We start from the raw sequence: 17,787 nt of genomic DNA on the forward strand, positions 1-17,787 counted from the left end.
CAAAATTGCTTGAACTTTGCATTGTCAAATTGCCGGCCATTGTCCGTGACGATGGTGTTGGGGATGCCAAAGCGACATATGATGTTTTGCCAAACAAAAGTTTCTATACGGGCTGCGGTGATGGTGGCTAAGGCCTCAGCTTCAGCCCACTTGGTGAAGTAGTCTATAGCTACAACTGCATACTTGACTTGGCCCTTGCCCTCGGGCATAGGTCCGATGAGTCAAGTCCCTATTGGGCGAATGGCCAAGGACTGACCATGGCTGTCAATGGCTCGGTGGAAGTTGTGGGATGTTGGCAAATCGTGACACTTATCGCACGGGTGAAGGTGCCGGCATCGGTGAAGTGATGGCCAAAAGTATCCTGCAGAATGATCTTGTGTGCTAGGGAGCGGCGCCTAAGTGGTTGCCACAGATACCCTCATAAATCTCCTCGGGACATAGGTACCTTCCTCCGGGGTCGGGCACCGAAGGTAGGGAGGCTGGCAGCGCTTGTATAGGGCACCATTGATGATCAAGTATCGGCGGGCGATAGCGAACACGCCGCGCTTGGCCAGGATCGCGGTAGTGTCTGTTGCAAGAAGCGAGTGATAGGGTCTATCCATGTAGGGCTTTGATCGATGACACGGATGAGTGGTGCCCGTGTCTTTGGGCTGGTCCAAGAACTTCGATGTGGATGTTGCGACCTATGCCTGCTCCATCGCAGAGGCTAGTCTTGCTAATGCATCGGCATGGTGTTCTCGAGGCGTGGCACCGGCCTATGAGATAAGCATTGAAAGTTGTAGCAGATGACGGGTATGTTGGAGGTAGGCTGTCATGGAAACGTCTTTGGCCGTGAAGTCTTGGTTGACTTGGTGGACAACAAGTTGCGAGTCGCTGAATATTTGGATTTGCTTGGTGCCCATCTCCTTGGCTAGTCGAAGGCCGGCTAAGAGTGCTTCGTATTCGGCCTCATTGTTGGAAGCGTGGAATTTGAAGCGGAGGGCATACTCAAGGACAACCTTGTCTGGGGATATGAGAACGAGGCCAGCTCCACATCCCTGGGCATTGGAAGAACCATCCACATACAAGGTCCATAAGGGCTGAGTCAAGTCTAGGGTGCCGTTGCTGGCGACATGGACCTGGCTCGAGGTAGGAGTAGGCTCGATCGTGTCGTGAACTGGCACGGCCCTTTGCGGCTTGGCGGGGTTTGTAGTGGATATCAAACTCGCCAAGTTCAATGGCCCACTTAACTAACCTCCCAGTCTCTGGTTTCTGCAACACTTGCCGGAGTGGTTGGTTGGTTAAGACATGGATGGTGTGAGCTTGAAAGTATGGTCGGAGCGTCTAGGTGAGACTACGGTCGAAACAAGTTTCTCAATGTTTGGGTACAGAGCCTCCGCATCTTGCAATCCTTTGCTCACATAGTGCCGGATGCTCGGCACCTTCGTATGGGCGAATGAGCAGGCTAACCGTGGCGAGGCAGAGAGGTAGATGGTGAGGATGTCCCCGGACTCGGGGTTGACAATAAAGGGCTCGGCTCATGTACGCCTTGAGCTCGCCGAATGTCTGGTCACATTCGGCATCCAGTAATCGCGCTTGCTACCCTTAAGTGCCTTGAAGAATGGGGCGCAACGATCGTGGCTTTAGAGATAAATCTGGTCGGGCTGCGACACGCCCGGTAAGGCTCTGAATATCCTTGACTGTCTTGGGTATCGTCATGTCCAAGATAGCCTGGATCTTCTCCGGGTTGGCCTCAATACCTCTTTGGCTGATCATGAAGCCAAGGAATTTGCCGGAGGCCACTCCAAAAGCACACTTGGTGGGGTTGAGCCGCATCTTATACTGCTTCAAGATGGTGAACATCGCAGAGAGGTTGGGGATGTGCTGGTCAGCAGTGCGACTCTTGACCAACATGTCATCAACATATACCTCCATGGTGTTGCCAATTAGTGGAGCGAAGATGCTTTGTTCACCAGACGTGATACGTAGCCGGCGTTCTTGAGGCCGAAGGGCATGACTTTGTAGCAGTAAAGACCACGGTCAGTGATGAAGGAGGTATGAGCTTGGTCCTCAGGGTGCATGAAGATCTGGTTGTACCCTAAGTAAGCATCCATGAAGCTGAGAAGGGCGTGGCCAGCCATGGCGTCAACTAGCTGGTCAATGCGGGGTAGGGGGAAACTATCCTTTGGGCAGCCCGGTTGAGATTTGTGTAGTCTACGCACATGCGCCAACCCTTCCGTGGTTTACGTACTATTACCACATTGGCTAGCCATGTGGGATAATCCACCTCCTTGATGAATCCAATGGTGCTCAGCTTATCCACCTCCGCCTTCATGGCCTCATACTGCTCTGGGTCATAAGCACGACGCTTACGCCGAACGGGTCGGACGGCAGGATTAATGCTTAGCCTATGGGAGATGACGTCAGGTGATATGCCCGGCATATCGTTGTAAGACCAAGCAAAGACTTCAGAGTTGAGGTGGAGGAAAGCAACAAGATCAGAGCGAAGCTCTTGTGAAAGGGAGGTGCCGATCCGGACCGTCGATCGAGGATGTCCTCGTGAAGGGTGACCAGTTTGAAGTCCTCCACAGTTCGGCCTGTTGGGTGGCGAACTCCTCCCTAGGATCTTACGGGCGCTCGGTGCCGAGTGGTGGGGCGGGTTACAACTAGGGCCTCACCCTATGTTGGCGATTGGTAGACTTCACTGCCGAAGCATAGCGGCCGGGTGCCAAGTTGATCGCCACAAGACGCGTGCTGTGCCATAGGCGTAGGAAATTTCAATAACATATGTGTGGAAATGAAAACCTTCATCTAGGCCATGGCAGGCGCCCGGGATGACGTTAAGGTGTGGGGCAATCAATAGAGATAGGGAGATGAATGCTCCCAATAGGTGGACCACATCGCCCGAGAAGCTTACTAGGGGTGTGACAACTGCGGTCGAGCAAATGAGGCGGGACCGAGGCTCGTTGAAGGCATTAGCAAACATTACACGACCGAGCCGGTGTCCACCAAGATGCGTCCAACGTCGAAATTAGAGATGTCGGCTCGGATAATGATTGGGTCATTATGAGGGAGGATAACGCCACGCTCCTCCTCCTCGCAGAAGGTAATGGGGGCCCAGCCTGTTTTTTGTGTCTTTGGCAAGCGTCCTTGCTCAGTGTTGAAGACCTGGTGCGCATAGGTGGAGCGGACATAATGTTTGATGGAGTTGTTAGAGGTTCCGGCCAAGGTAGGGCCACCACTGATGGTTGAGATCATGTTGATCTGCCGTTGGTGAGGGTTAGGTGGGGGTGGGAGGTTGTGCACATATTTATCCAGCTTCCCCTCACGAATAAGTCCCTCAATAATGTTGCGCAAGGCAACACAAGATTCGGTATCATGGCCACCGAACTGATGAAAGAGACAGAAGACACCTATGTTAGGCATAGGCTTGCTGCCCGGTTTTCGAGGTGGAGGTCTGGGGTATGATAGGAGCCTCGTGCACCAGGACATTCTCATAGGTAGTGTTAAGGGTGGTGAAGACTTCGAATCTGGGTTTGGGTGAGAATGGGAGTGGGGCCCGATCACCCTGGGGTTGCCTCCACTAGGTGGTGGTGGTTGCCATGTCGCCCTGCTTGTTGTTGCTTGAAGGTATGCTAGTATCTATCCTTCCTCTTGGGGTGCTTGGGCACCACAGGTGCTAGTGTAGGGCAGAATGTTGAGGTGGAGCTAGGATGGGTACAAGCAAGCGGAGGATCGACAAAGGATTACGCGGGGTTGCCGGCCGTGCTTGGAGTTGAAATACTCGGCCTTGGCGTGAGCTGCTTCATGAGCTCGCATATGTGTTCCAAGGGTTCTGTGCACGTACGGAAGTTAGACTCTCGGAGGCCACTCTTGAAAGCACCGAAGGCGACACGATCATCGATTCAGGCAGCGGGAGTATTCGTGGCTGAACTCGGCTGCATACTCCCGAAGGGCTCGTCCTCACCTCGCCGAAGCATGTATAAGTCGTCTGCGGAGTAGAGGCAATCGATCTGATCATGAAATGGTCGGAAAGCTGTTTTAGACTGTCCAATGTGTTGATGGTCCGGGTTCACTGTAAAACCGGAGGCGCGCCAGAGAGTGGAAGGAAGAGGAGGCACATGCCTTCGTTAGTGAGGCCCTTGCATCCCAAAGCGCATTGGAAAGAATGTATGTGGGTGAGAGGATCCTCCGTGCAGTGTAGAAGCGTCAGAGTGGCTGCATGTCCTTCTCCGGTGGTAAAGGATGCGTTCGGTAAAGGGCCCAGTCGTGGCTTTGCCTGCAGGGGTTGATGGTTGCGCTGTTCGCTCTCTAGGCGTCGGACTTTATTGAAGAGAAGCCTCATTACCGGGTCGGTATGAGGGAGAGTCTCAGTCTTGGGGTCCGGTGTGTGGGTGGCCATGGGCTGGATAAAGTTCTTCGAATGTCTCGGTGTGATAAGACTCGTAGTCTTGAGTAATCCTGCGCCTTCTCAGTCCCTATACCTTCTCCAAGGGGTAGTTGGGTAGGCTTTGGTGGGGACCTAGGTGTGTCACCTTTGGGTCTTGGAGATTAACGGGGATAAGAAGGGTTCAGCGGTCGGATAAGGTCCTGCAATCCTGTAGACCTTTGTTGATTCATGGGGTCGGTTCCTTGGCGGGAGATGCGGAGAAGCCGCGACTTGGTCGGCTCCGGATGGAGGGCCTTTACCCTTCTGGGCCTCGGCTGGATCGGGACATTGTGGTGGGAGTGCTCCAGCTAGTTTGGTGGGTACGCTCGAGTTCCCTGGGTAAGGCTGCGTTGGGAGCCTTGGGCCCGATTCATCTCCCGATTACGCGGTGTGCGGTAGTCATGCTCGAGCTCGACATTCTTAGCATGAAGATGGTCACATTTCACAGACATCCCAGTGACAGCGGCGCGGAGGCTCTCCGATTCTGCACGAGATTGGCATCTCTTGAAGGTCTCCTCTGGAGGTACTGGGGGTGTGGTCTTGAGTCCTGGCTATCCTCGGTAGGCATAGGTGAGTGTGAAGTGAAAAGAAGCGACGGGCGGATAGGAGAAGGAGGCAATGGGCTGGTAGAGAAAAATGGGATTCAAGTATCGCTTCCCACAGACGGCGCCAAACTATTGATGCTCTTTTTCGGAGAGGGTCAACTTAGAGAAAATAAAAGGGATTTGCCTTGTGAGGAGAGAGTGCGGACCTTGAAAGGCTAGCTGCGAAGACAAAAATGGGAGAATCGGTCGTTAAGCGGACACCGGTGTGGTGCGGTAGAAGGCTCTCCGATGCTTAAGTCACTAAGAAGGGTAACTTTGCAGAGTAATAGTAAAAGGTAGAAAAGTAGTTACCCCTCTTACTAGGGTACTGTTCCCTTTTTATAGGGAAGTGAAAGTGTGAGGTTGGTGTAGATTTCCGATGTGGGACTTTGTGCAAGTTGTCGCGGTGGTGACACGTGTCATGAGAATTAGGTTTAGCAGTTTGTGAGCTTTGGCAGTCGGGAGTTTCGGCAGGTGCTTGGCACCTCGGAAGAGTGTCTTCCTTCGGCAGGAGAGAAGGCGTGTCTGCCTTGGTGCTAGTTGTTTTGAGACTGGACATGCTCGGTTGATTATGGTGTAAACAGATAGAATGTGGGAGTTTTTGGGTTGTGAGATTTTGAGGTGGAAATTTCAAGAAAGAATTTATAGAAGGAAGAAAGATACAGACACGTGGGAGAAGGAGAAAGATAAGGGTTGGATATTTCCCCCATTTCTACTAAAGATTTTAGGGTTTCTTTGGTAAAAGCGGAGGAAGGAAGTAAAAAAGGCGCGATTGGAAAAGGCGCGTCAGGACACGTGGGCTAAGAGGTAAGTGTAGCGTACCCATTTCAACGTTAATCTTGCTTTTTCTCTTCAGCCATTTAGATTATTTTGGATGGTTGAGATTGATTCTCATATAAGGTTCTCACATAAGCGTTCTCATTTGATTCAAACCGTAAATTAAAAGCCTATTTGTTCTGTTGTAAATGGATTTTGGGTGTGTTTCTAAAGTCCATTTTGTGTAATGATTTTTTATAATTTGAGCCCTTATATCAGGTATAATGGTGAATCTTCCTATTTTTTATCCTCACCACAAATCGTTATGGCTTGCAATTCTGTATTAGCATTCTGGTTAAATTTTTTTGCTAATCAATTTAGTTTTCTTAAGTATATTTGAGCTTCTTATCTTGCTTTAGATATATTGTAACATATCATATTAACCAGAATGCTGTCACTTTTAAAAAAAGTTGCTTCTGCTGTGCTTTGAAAATAATTAATGTAAAGTAAAGCAGCTCCGTGTTTGGTAAACAATATCTTTAAAGTGCTGTTAGTACAAAAAGCAGTGTCAAAACCGTTTGGTAAGTTTTAATATAAAATTGTTGTAACTGTGAATGATGACTAAAATAGACATGATGTTAAAAGTGTTATGTACTAATCATGTGGTAGTAGTGGTAGTGATGGAGTGGAGGTGGTGGTGGTAGGGATGGCGCTTGTGGAGGTGGTGGTAGTGACAACATGGTGGTGGAGGTGGCAGCATGGTGGTGGTGGTGGTGTTGGTTGTGGAGGTGGTGGTGGATGTGGAGGTTTTGAAAAAGGTGGTGGTTGTGGTGGTGGTGGTGGTGGAGGTGAAGGTGGAGTTGGTGGTGGTGGTTGTGGTGGTGGTGGTGGAGTTGGTGGTGGTGGAGGAGGTGGTGGTTGTGGTGGTGGCGGTGGTGGTGGCGGTGGCGATGGCGGTGGTTGTGGAGGTAGTGAATGTGGTGGTGTAAGTGGTGGAGTTGGATGTGGAAGTGGAGGTGGTGTTATTTTTTAAAATGAATGATAGTATTTTGGGAATTAAAAAAATTCATTAAGGGTTCATCTCTGCTTCTTTTGAAAGCACTTTGAAAAGCAACCCATAGCCTGCTTTTAAAGCTCTGTCAAAAGGCCACTGCTTTTAAAATAATCGAGATATTTTATTTTTATCAAACACCTAAAACTGCTTAACTTTAAAGTGAAGCAGGTTTTTGGCCAAAAAAAGCAATCCCAAACGGGGCCTAAGTGTATAGGTATAAATGGTTGACCATAATATTCTCTTTTGAATATAGGTGGCTGATGACTCTCACTGCTCATGTCGGCTCTATGTTCACTTTTATGTCAACAATCGCAAAGACCCCTTGGTTCAGAGACAGCACCAGAACAATCTCTAGCTCCTCCGAACCAACCCATTTCCTTGCGCATCCACTTCATCATCGTCTTCCCCAAAGGACTACTGGTTGCAGAAACTCGAAGAGGACTTTTTTCCAGAAGCACTTGAACTTTGTGAATTATAACATGGTGGAGCTGCTGGTTGGAGTTCTCTGTAATGTTGCTTGTAACGAACAATGTGACTTGATTTGATGAGGTATGTATGAGGAAAAATCATTTGCAGTTTTTTGTAGTTTGATTAATTCACCTTAAAACAAGTGTACTAAAGATTGTGATAAGAACAAGCCAAATTTTATTGAGGTACCAATAAAATTTTCTTTCTGCTTTTATCATATCTAAACAATAAAAACAAAAAATTTCTCTAACCGCCCAGACCTTAAGCCTCCCCCCTTCTCTCTCCTCTCTTCGTCCACGCCTCTCTGCTTTGACTCACAAACAATGGTGGACCTAGAAATTTTTCTAGGAATGGGCTAAATTTTTTTTTTTTTTTGGGAGATCTTTCATAACTTGGATTTTTTGGGCTGATTAATATTATATGGTATGATTTTTTTTTTTTAGTACAAAATATGGTAGGATTTCAGTAGGTAGAAGAAAAAAATATATGATGTGGGTGGCTAGGATAGGCTCAATTCTAAAAGATAAGTGGGTTAATATTTAATTGTAGTTGATTTTATTGTACAATTAAGACTAAACTACAAAACCAGCACTGGGCTAAAGCGTAGTTGAGCCCCTTCATAGGTTCGCCATTGCGCACAAATCCCCCTCACCTACTTTTCTCTCTCTTGCCCTCTCATCTTCTCCTTCCCAACCGCCCTCCCCTCCCTTCCCTTCTTACCCGCCCCTCCCCTCCCCTCACTTTCCCTCTCCTTTCTCTTTTTTGCTTTTGTTTTCTTTTTTGCAGATTTAGGGTTCTAGTTTTTTATTTTCTTGGGGACGATGGCTGCCTTTGTTGGGTTGTTTTGAGGATCTCGGGTTCCAGCTCTTGATTTGCTTCATGTGTTTTGGTTTTTGTTTGTAATAACTGCATCAACTCTTTTTGAGTTTGTTGCGTGTCTGTAGCCTCTACTTGTAATTTTTTACTTGTGAGAGTTAAAGATTGTAGTTTGTAGTTGTCGCTTTGTGCGTTGTGGTCTATGCCTGACTTCTGCAAGCTTGTGACTTTTATGTCGAAATTTCTTTGGCTCTCTATGGCTATTTGTGGAGGTACACTCGTGAGCTTGATATTTCCGGTGGAGTCCTCCGTATTTGGATTAACCCTTTGTGGTTACTACTCTTCCATATTTGTTTTAACCTTGTGTGGTTATGTATATTTGTATTGACTTTTATGGTTAACTACCTTTGTGCTTGAATTATAAATACAATCTATCGTCTTTATTTTAAAAAACAATAAAAACAAAAAGAGAATACCATGCGGCCAGCCTCAAACTTAAGTTTAACTTCATTAATTTTATTCCAAATTAAACCAAATAAAGGTTTACCTATTAATTAAACTTTATACACCTTCCCCAAAATCACCTAGTCAGCAGCCTAATCCCTAATAAAAACAAAAAGAGAATACCACGCGGCCAGCCTCAAACTTAAGTTTAACTTCATTAATTTTATTCCAAATTAAACCAAATAAAAGTTTACCTATTAATTAAACTTTATACACCATCCCCAAAATCACCTAGTCAGCAGCCTAATCCCACACACAACACATTTTGGTGCCGCCGCCCCTCTCACCCCCTCTCCCCCCCCCTTCCCTCTCCGCGCCAAAAAAAAAACCACAAGTGTCATTTAACTTCATTTTCCTTGTTTTCATAAATTCTTGTATTTTAGGAATTCTTTTTTTAATAAGCAATAGTCTGAACGACAGTGAAGAAGGAAATTTCTCGCACACACATGACTAAGGCTCTTTTTCATTAGGCTAGACCAACACAAAGTATTTTGGGAGTTTAATTTAAGTGTTTATGGTTATTCGAAAAAATATGATGTGGCTTAAAATTGATCACATTTCAGGGCACATCAGGGGAATACATCAGAACGTTTCTCTACATGTTTGGTGTTGGTTTGCTGAACATATCATGAACCAAGTTCGAGCTGAACATATCATGAACCAAGTTCGACGAAAGCCTAAGAATCTCAACTAAACAAACCATACACAAATTTGAACACCAGCCTTCTGGAACATTCGATTTCTTCTGGGAAAAAAACACCTTATATTAAATGGAGTTGGTTTCACTCATGCCTAACTAATTATGGATTAGGGCTGTGCTTCTCCATTGGAACCCAACATTCGTCTGAGTACACTAGCAAACCCAGTAATGGTTCAACCCAAAACAAAACGAAAAATTAGTACTACAGCCATCCAAAATGTGCCGCCACCGCTGTATTCAAATAATAATTTGCTATGATCAAGTGTACGTTTTTACTTTCAAGCACTTAGTGTAGTCAAGTTCTTCGATTCCTAGTATTTTATTATTTCAATTCAAGTTTATTTAGTTTAAACTTACAGTTCTTAAAATAAAGATTTTAGTCAAGTTTTCCTGCAAGAAAGTTTTCATTAGTCAATTGATTTTAAGACCATTCATATTATTCACAATTGTCTATCATAAAATATTAATTAGAAACATTTAATTATTTAGGATTATTAATGACCCAATCCCTCAAGTTTCCATTGCAGTAAGACTAAAAGAAATTAGGATTAATGAGCAAGAAGGGTTAAGAAAAGGCACAGATTTTATGTACAAACAATCATGGAAAAGCTATACACACACACACACACACTAATTATTAAATATTATTTTAGGCAAGTTAAATTCATTCTAAACTAAATATTATGCAGCAATTAAGCAAGGGGAAAGCCCAATCTCTCTACTTGGTACAAAAAAGCAATTGATAAGAAAGATGTTATAACTAAGATAAGCCAATCCCATCCCCTTCTCCTCCTAGCTAAGTGGCTAAAATTCCCATTAGGGTTTCTCCTGTTAAAATGTCCTCACCTTCTTCCCATGTGCTGATCCTGCATTCACTGGTTTGCTCGTCAGATAAATACTCGCAAGAGACCGGTATCTTCGCTTCTTGGGCCGATCAACATCTTCTTCTTTCCCAAAAATCTCTTCAATCTTTGCCCAAATGATCACATTGATCAACGGCTTCTGATCAACCTCCTCACCCTCGTGCTTAGTGTTCTTGTTGCTGCTGCTGCTGCTGCTGTTATTGTTGTTATCTTCGTCGCTAAGCTGCATCAGCTGCTGCGCCGCGGCCAACTCCGACTCGGTCATGGCCTTATCGGGCCGATCGGTTTTTCGAGACGATTTTTCCATTGAAGAGAATTGGTTTGAAAAAATAGACATAGAAAGAGAAATGGGGTGGTTATATTGGGATTTTTATTGGTTGGTTGTATGGGTTTGGCGTAGAGCGTGTTTTGCGGGTACGTGTTGTATGAGTTTTGAAGGAAGGGAGAGAGAGGGAAGCAAGAAACTGCAGCGTTGGTCCTATGGAGGTGGGTGGAAGATGTGATTTCGCTTACGTGGATTTTATTGATATTTTATATGTTTTTATATTGTTATAGTGTATAGCTTCCCATCAATCTTATAAGTGCACATCTCATTTAACGCGGTTGGATTTAGATTTCAACAACACATTGACTTGCTTTCTTGACCAATCATGGAGTAATAAAACCAAATTCGTTTCCTTGTTTCTTTTTTCTTTTTTTGGTTGCTTTGATTAAGTTAGTCAACATAGACTAAAAACAGGTAAACAAGGAGACTGCAGAGAGGGGTGTTGTTGTCCTGGTCCACCATAGGAATTGTTTCACATCCCATAATAAGCCGCTTTCCAGATGGAATTGATGAAAGGTTGAATTGAACGCCACCAAATTGACTAAGGTCCTTCTATCTCTTATAAATGTTAAGTTTAATGTAAGTCATGGTAGAGATATGAACTTAAACCAATACAAGTCAACCAATACAAGTCTATAGGTGAATGATTATTTAGTCATATATCATTTAGTTTTCACATTATTATGGACGATTTGTTGCACTGTTGAATTGTTGAATATATACATATATGTAGTCTGTTGACAGAAATTCTCTTGCAGAATGGATGTTGTTGAACTTTTCGAGAAGGAACTGAGTCAATGTTGTAACAACCCATTCTGGATTTTCATTTTTAATCTTCAAAATTTTAGTGTAAACTCAGATTTTCGACCCTCCTTCTTTTTGGGAACTGGATCCTGGAATTTCTTTTGCACTAGCATGTAGAGTCATCTCCATGAGCGCATAGGCACGAATAGTGCCGTGAATCGGAATTATAACCGGACAGTTATGGTGAACGAAAATGCAAGGCCAATTTTGTAACTTTCGAAAAAATTATTTATAAAAAAAAACCCTAAAAGTCTCTCTCTCTCTCTCTCTCTCTCTGCATGACTCGCCTCCCCAGCCGCCGCACGATAAGGAAAGGCCACGAAGTCATGGTGTCGCACAACCCAACCTCACAGTCCAGTCACATTCCGATTGATTTTCCGGCCGATACAAGTCTCCGTTGTTGATGGCCCCTTCTTTAGTTTTGTTCATCTCTCAACAAGGAACAACTTCCTAGTTGACAACACCTTCACCATAGCCTCCCAGCATCCAGTGTAGGGCTCGAAAGATAATCAGTTTTCTAGATTTTCTAATGCCATGTCCGATGATTCTGGTGACGATTTCTGTCGATCCATGTCTTATCCTCTCATAGTGCTCTACTTGTTAATGTAGGTGCTTTTTATCAATTTTGAGGTTTTAGGAATTGATTTGAACATCCACGGCCACAGTCGGTTATTGCGTGGCAAATTGGAGTTTTGCCTAATATGGACAACAGTGTGCTTGGATTTGGGAAATCCAGTCGTTTGATCAACGATTGGAGTTTCGGCTGATATGGGTCGTTTGATCAGGAACAATAGGACCATTTGATCAATCCCATTTCGAAATATGTCACTCCTCGTGTCACCAAAAGTGTGTAGGACCATATGATCTTTCAGATCGACGATTCTAGGGTTTAGTTAGTCTATCACCGTCTGATTGTGCAAGCTACGTTAATCCACCCATTCGTGAACAAATTTCTAAGGTTTGTTTAGTGGATCATAGTTGACCCTTGACGCATAGGAACCTTCATATTAGTGTTGTGCGATTGGACCGAAAGTACTGCAAATCGTTGGTTACTGTCCGACTTTTGCGGCCGGTAAACCGAGGTTGACCAACCGGACCGATCGACTGCCGTTACGGTTGTGGTGTCTCGAGATCAATTCCGTCACCACCGCAACCGACCGAGTATATTATTAAAAAAACTTCCTTTGCAACTTCCCACCCGTAACCCATATCAGCTCTCTCCCTTTGTTTTTTTTCTTTCCCACTCTCCCCTTGTTTCTCCCCCAAGACCCGACCACCCCCATCCCCATAATAAGAGAGTGAGACAGAGATAGAGGCAGAGTCTAGAAAGGGAGGCAGAGAGACAGAGACAGAGAGAGATGGAGATGAAGACGGAGGAAAGAGAGCGAGAGTCAGAGATAGAGTCGAGAAAGAGAGAGAGAGAGAGAACGACAGTTGGATTGGATTTGAAGAAGAGGAATCATGGTTAAGTTCGAGGTTTGGAGTTCAAACCCTACGCTCTCCAACTTTTGCTAATTTTAGTTTTGGGCTTTTTAATTGGCCCGATATTCCTTCTTTTTTCAACTAAAAAAAGCCCCCTCTTGTAAGCCTAAAAAGGCCCCCCACCCATACTATTTTAGGCCCAAATCCATCACCATATATAAACCCTAAATCACCCTAACCCTCTCTTTTGCTCCATCGTCGTCTTCTTCTTCTCTCTGGTTTCTCTGAGTTTTTTTTTTCCTTCATCGAATTCTTCTTCTTCTTCTTCCTCTTCTTCTTCTTCTTCTTCTCTCTCTCTCTCTCTCTCTCTCTCTCTCTCTCTCTCTCTCTGTGTTTGTGGTGGATGAATTGTGCGGTTCATTGCCGACACCGACTACCAACGACGACACCAACCGATGCCGATACCCCTGTAACCGGCCTTGTGTGGGTCGGTGGTGGTTCTGGTTTTGGATATACCACATGGTTTCGGACAATATATGGTTGCGTGACATCGGTGCGGTTACCGCACCAAAAACACCATTACTTCATATCATAATTCTCAGTTTGTGGGCCCCTCATGCTTATTGACCTAGATGGTATGCCCCGCCGTCTCGGTTGATCGGATGTCTTCCGAGGCCACCTTGGCCTTTGAGAACACTTGAGATGATCTTCGGATGTCATCGTTTAGGTTTCACACACACTTAGGGTTCCGGGAAACTAGGGTTTTGTTTTAATGTTTCAGTTCCATAATTGTTGAATCTAACACCTCTATCTATTGGATTAGATGGTCACACTCCATGTACTTCTCAAGACGGACCCACTCAAAATTGAGCTAGCTTCAAACCTTTTGTGAGTGGACTTCATTTTCTAAATGATTTTGACGAGTTGAGTTGCTTATAAATATTTACCTTGCGTGATTTGAGTTATTTTGTTGGTTTAAATAAGCTTTCAATTGATTCTTGCATAGTAGTGTTTTGATGCTATTGCTTAACTTATATGGTTAAACGCTTTGAGACACTCATTAATCCAAAACTTCTAGTCGATAGAACTATGAATTCCTGGTTTATAGGAATAAAGGAACGAGAGGAATTTTAAGACAATTAGAGAAACAAAAGGAAAAATCTAAGGAACTGCTTTGAGTTCTGCTTATCTATTACATTCAATAACTTACGTATTTATACAAGTTTTGGGTTCCAAAAATAACTAAAGTAAAAGAGTAAATGAAGTTAAACCATAAAAGTTATGTGGTTTAAAAGCTCCTACGTACTTAAGCCATGAAAATGTGGTGGCTTAAGGTCAATTCTCTTTTAAGCCACAAATTATTCGTGGATTAAATAATATAATTGATTTATATCAATTATATTATATCATATTTATTATAATATTGAATTGTTGTAGGCAAGACATCCATTTTATATCGAGAGCTTACTACAACTTAGACTGTGTAGTTAAAAACTGAAGAGGTTTATGATCTAAGTGAACTATAACTTCTTTTCCCAACAAGTAAGCTTTCCAATGCTTCACTGCTTGATGCATTGCATACAACTCCTGTCATAAGTCATATAGTTCAATACCGGTCCACTAAACATCTCATAATGATATGCAACTGGTTTCCCATCCTGAAATAATACTGCTATCATGCATAGTTTGATGCATCTGCTTCCACTTCAAATGGTTTCTGCATATTCAGTAATGCAAGTACTGAGGCCTCTATAATCTTTTGTTTCAACAATTGAAAAGATTCTTCATGGTTTCTTGACCATTCAAACTTTTGATTGGCCTTTGTAAGAGAATGTAAGGGTGCTACAATTTGTGAAAAGTGCCGAATAAACTTTCGTAAATATTGACATGCACCTATAAAGCTCTGAACTTCAGTTACTGAACTGGGTGTAGGCCATTGAGAAATCACATGTACTTTCTCTATATCCATTTTCAGTTCTCCTGCACCAACAATGAATCCCATGTATACAAGGTGTTGTTTCCCAAATTCACACTTTTTACTATTTAACTGTAATTGATTTGTTCGTAGAACCTCCAAAACTTGAGCAATATGATGAAGATGGTCTTCCCATGTGACACTAAATATGAGAATATCATCTAAGTATACAATGACAAAGTCGTCAATGAAAGGGCAGAATACCTCATTCATCAATCGCATGAATGTAGTTGGAGCATTACATAACCCAAATGGCATGACTAACCACTCGAAGAGTCCCTGCTTTGTCTTGAAAGTAGTCTTCCAAGTGTCTTCTTCATAGATGCGAACCTGGTGATAGCCGAATTTTAGATATAGCTTCATAATGTAACGAGCACCGTATAATTGATCTAATATGTCATCAATCCTTGGCAATATTTGGATATCGATTCTTAATGGTTATTTTGTTGAGTGTCCTATAATCAACACACAAACGCCAGCCTCCGTCTTTCTTAGGCACAAGTAACACTGGCAAACCACATGGTGAGCAGCTAGGTTTCATGACTCCTTGTTCAAGAAGTCCCTAAATTTGCTTCTTGCTCTCGTCAGATTCTGTCAAAGAAGTGCGATACAAACCCAAGTTTAGTAGAGGTGAATCTCCTACCAACTAGATATCATGCTCCACAGCTATCCTCGGTTGCAAACCATGCACATCCTAAAATAAGTCCTTGAACTTCTCTTGCAATTTCCCTATGTTTGAGCATTACGTAGGAGATAAAGACAAAGTAGACAATGTCACAGCTCCAGAATTCAGATCTTGCTGTCGAATCATCAACAAAACGAATAGCCCACATGAATTGACTAACCTATTGGCTTGGTTAGCTGTCAGCAAATTATCTGTAGCTTGAGGCTTGCAAGCATTGATGTGAAACTCATTCCCATCCTTCACAAGTTGATACTTGTGAAGCCTTCGATAATGAATGGCATCTCGGTCCCATAAATATGGACTACCTAATATGACTTGGCAAACGTCTAAAGGAACCACCTCACATGTCACCTCATCTATATATCGATTGGTGATAGCAAATTTGAAGGTACGTTGCTTTGTGATCTGTAAGTTAATGTCCTTCTGAATCCATCCTAACGAGTATGGCTTAGAATGCGGTGTGGTGTCTAAACCTACTTTTCTTACTAAAGTCTTTGAAATCAGGTTTTTCTGACTTCTAGGGTTAATGATAGCTTGTACAACACTTTGCTTCACCTGAATATTCACATGAAATTGTTTGGGCTTAATTTGGCATACCCAGCCCAAGGTCACAAAGTCCATAGCAATTTTTTTACCAGCCACCAACGTTCCCTTGAATTGGGTCAAGATTATACACTCCGCCCAACACTACGAGCCCAGATTCGGACTTTGCAAAATAAACAGGAAATCAAAAGCCCAAAAATCCAAAGAGAACCCAGCCCAGGATCTATCAAAAGGTGTCAAAATAAAAACTTGGTCCTTGAAAAGAAGAGAGCAAGCTAGCCCTTGGTTTGATTCCAGAAAAATCAGAGCAGGCCCAGCATGATTAAAGAAAGAAGAAAAATAAAAACAGGCCCATGTGAAATCTCTTTTCTCTGACATTGAAAAGTCAACATTTTCAACTGATTTGATAAGTATGTTAATCAAAAGCAGGCAAACTAAGAGAAGACCTCTCTAAAATCTCTACCATCAGAAGATCAAACCCCTATTTTTATGTATAATATATTTAGAGATATTTCTTCTACTCCAAAAAAGGGTGATTCTCCCAAAAAATAAGCAGGTCATATTCTCAAAAAGAAATAAGCAGGAAGACAAAGAGTTGTTCAAACTGAGAATCAAACTAACCATCACAGTTTGAGCTCTCACAAGGGGCAGTTGGAAATTAAAAAGGGGTTAGGTTCTCTTCAGGAAAAACAGGGAAGTGATCTTGAGAACTGACTGTTGAGAGCTTATCTGCCAGAATTGATTAAAACTTTTCTTCTTCCTTTGCATTTAAAAATGAAAAGATCTTTTGAGAATTTTTGCCGCCCATTATTAAAAGAAAGAAACCCTACTCCAAAGCATTTCCTTATAAATACAAGAGAGGGTGAATAGAATCGACACACTCAATTTTCATCAATCAAATAAACAACCCAAAAAAATCAACCAAAAGCTCACTTGAACCACAAGAAAAACTAGTTTTAGATCAGAATTCCCAAAGTTCAGACTTAAAGAAATAAGTCATTCAAAACGAGATCTCTCTCGTTACAAATTTGGTTCAACAAAAGCCAAGACAAGCAGAGTTTGAGTTTTCTCAAATATGAAAACCTCAACAAATTTCACAGTGCAGTTTCCAGCTCATTAGGTTCTTAAGAACAGCCACTGTCCCTTCAAACTGAAAAAGTTGCAGTTCTGCCAGCTCAAAAGCCTCCCAAAGCTTGGAGTAGATTAAAGCTCTACCAAAATTGAACTTTGGTATCCATCTACAGCTGAAACTGAGCAGCTGAAGTTGTTGAAAGTCCATCTAGCCTAGACATACCCAGTTCAGCCGGATCGAAGCTTCTATACTGACAGAATAGAGTTCCACTTTCTTTTGCTTTTCTAGAGTTGATTTCTTCCTTTGTAGCTCAGAAAGAGCAGCCTCTAAAACAGTCCACTTTATTATCCATTACTTTGGCCAGAATTACCAATTTTATACTGATATAAATTGTGAAGTCTTCACCAGTCTGAGGCAAGAAAAAGAACTTACTTGGGAGATATTCCTCACCCAAATTCATAATCGCTTGTTTAGAAATCAGTAACTTGGGGCTCAAGTTATCGGTTTTAAAGAAGTCTGCTAGAATCTTTATTGCTAGTAGTGGCACGTTCATGCACCAAAGAAAGCTGACTTGTTGACCACTCAATGGTTTCCAAGGCAGTGGGGAACTTTGCCCTTTCATCTCAAGAATAAACACAAAACGGGTGAACATAAATAATTTTTCACGGTTATACGTGTCTTCAGTATCTGCTGGTCTTGTCATAAGGGTAAGTGTAACATCAAGTTGCTTCAACTATAGAACCTCTTCTACCTGTTGTGCAATTAAAGTGGCTTTTTTGTCATTTCTCCCTTGGTTGTTTTTTTTTCT

At 43.1% G+C, this 17,787-nt stretch overlaps 2 protein-coding genes across 2 annotated transcripts; both read right to left on the reverse strand.

Moving 5' to 3' along the window:
- Positions 1-2,964: 2,964 nt before the first annotated feature.
- Positions 2,965-3,471, reverse strand: LOC148920731 (uncharacterized). Its single transcript, XM_089046975.1, has one exon. The coding sequence runs from the start codon at positions 3,469-3,471 to the stop codon at positions 2,965-2,967; it is 507 nt and encodes a 168-aa protein (XP_088903101.1).
- Positions 3,472-9,855: 6,384 nt separating this feature from the next.
- On the reverse strand, positions 9,856-10,583 carry LOC103331352 (uncharacterized). The gene has a single exon (XM_008233970.3). It carries the CDS (start codon positions 10,488-10,490, stop codon positions 10,122-10,124), a length of 369 nt encoding a protein of 122 aa, XP_008232192.2. The 5' UTR covers positions 10,491-10,583; the 3' UTR covers positions 9,856-10,121.
- Positions 10,584-17,787: the final 7,204 nt, after the last annotated feature.

The sequence above is a fragment of the Prunus mume genome, linkage group LG1 (assembly GCF_029339155.1).
Source record: "Prunus mume cultivar Tortuosa linkage group LG1, ASM2933915v1, whole genome shotgun sequence".
Taxonomy (NCBI): Eukaryota; Viridiplantae; Streptophyta; class Magnoliopsida; order Rosales; family Rosaceae; genus Prunus; species Prunus mume.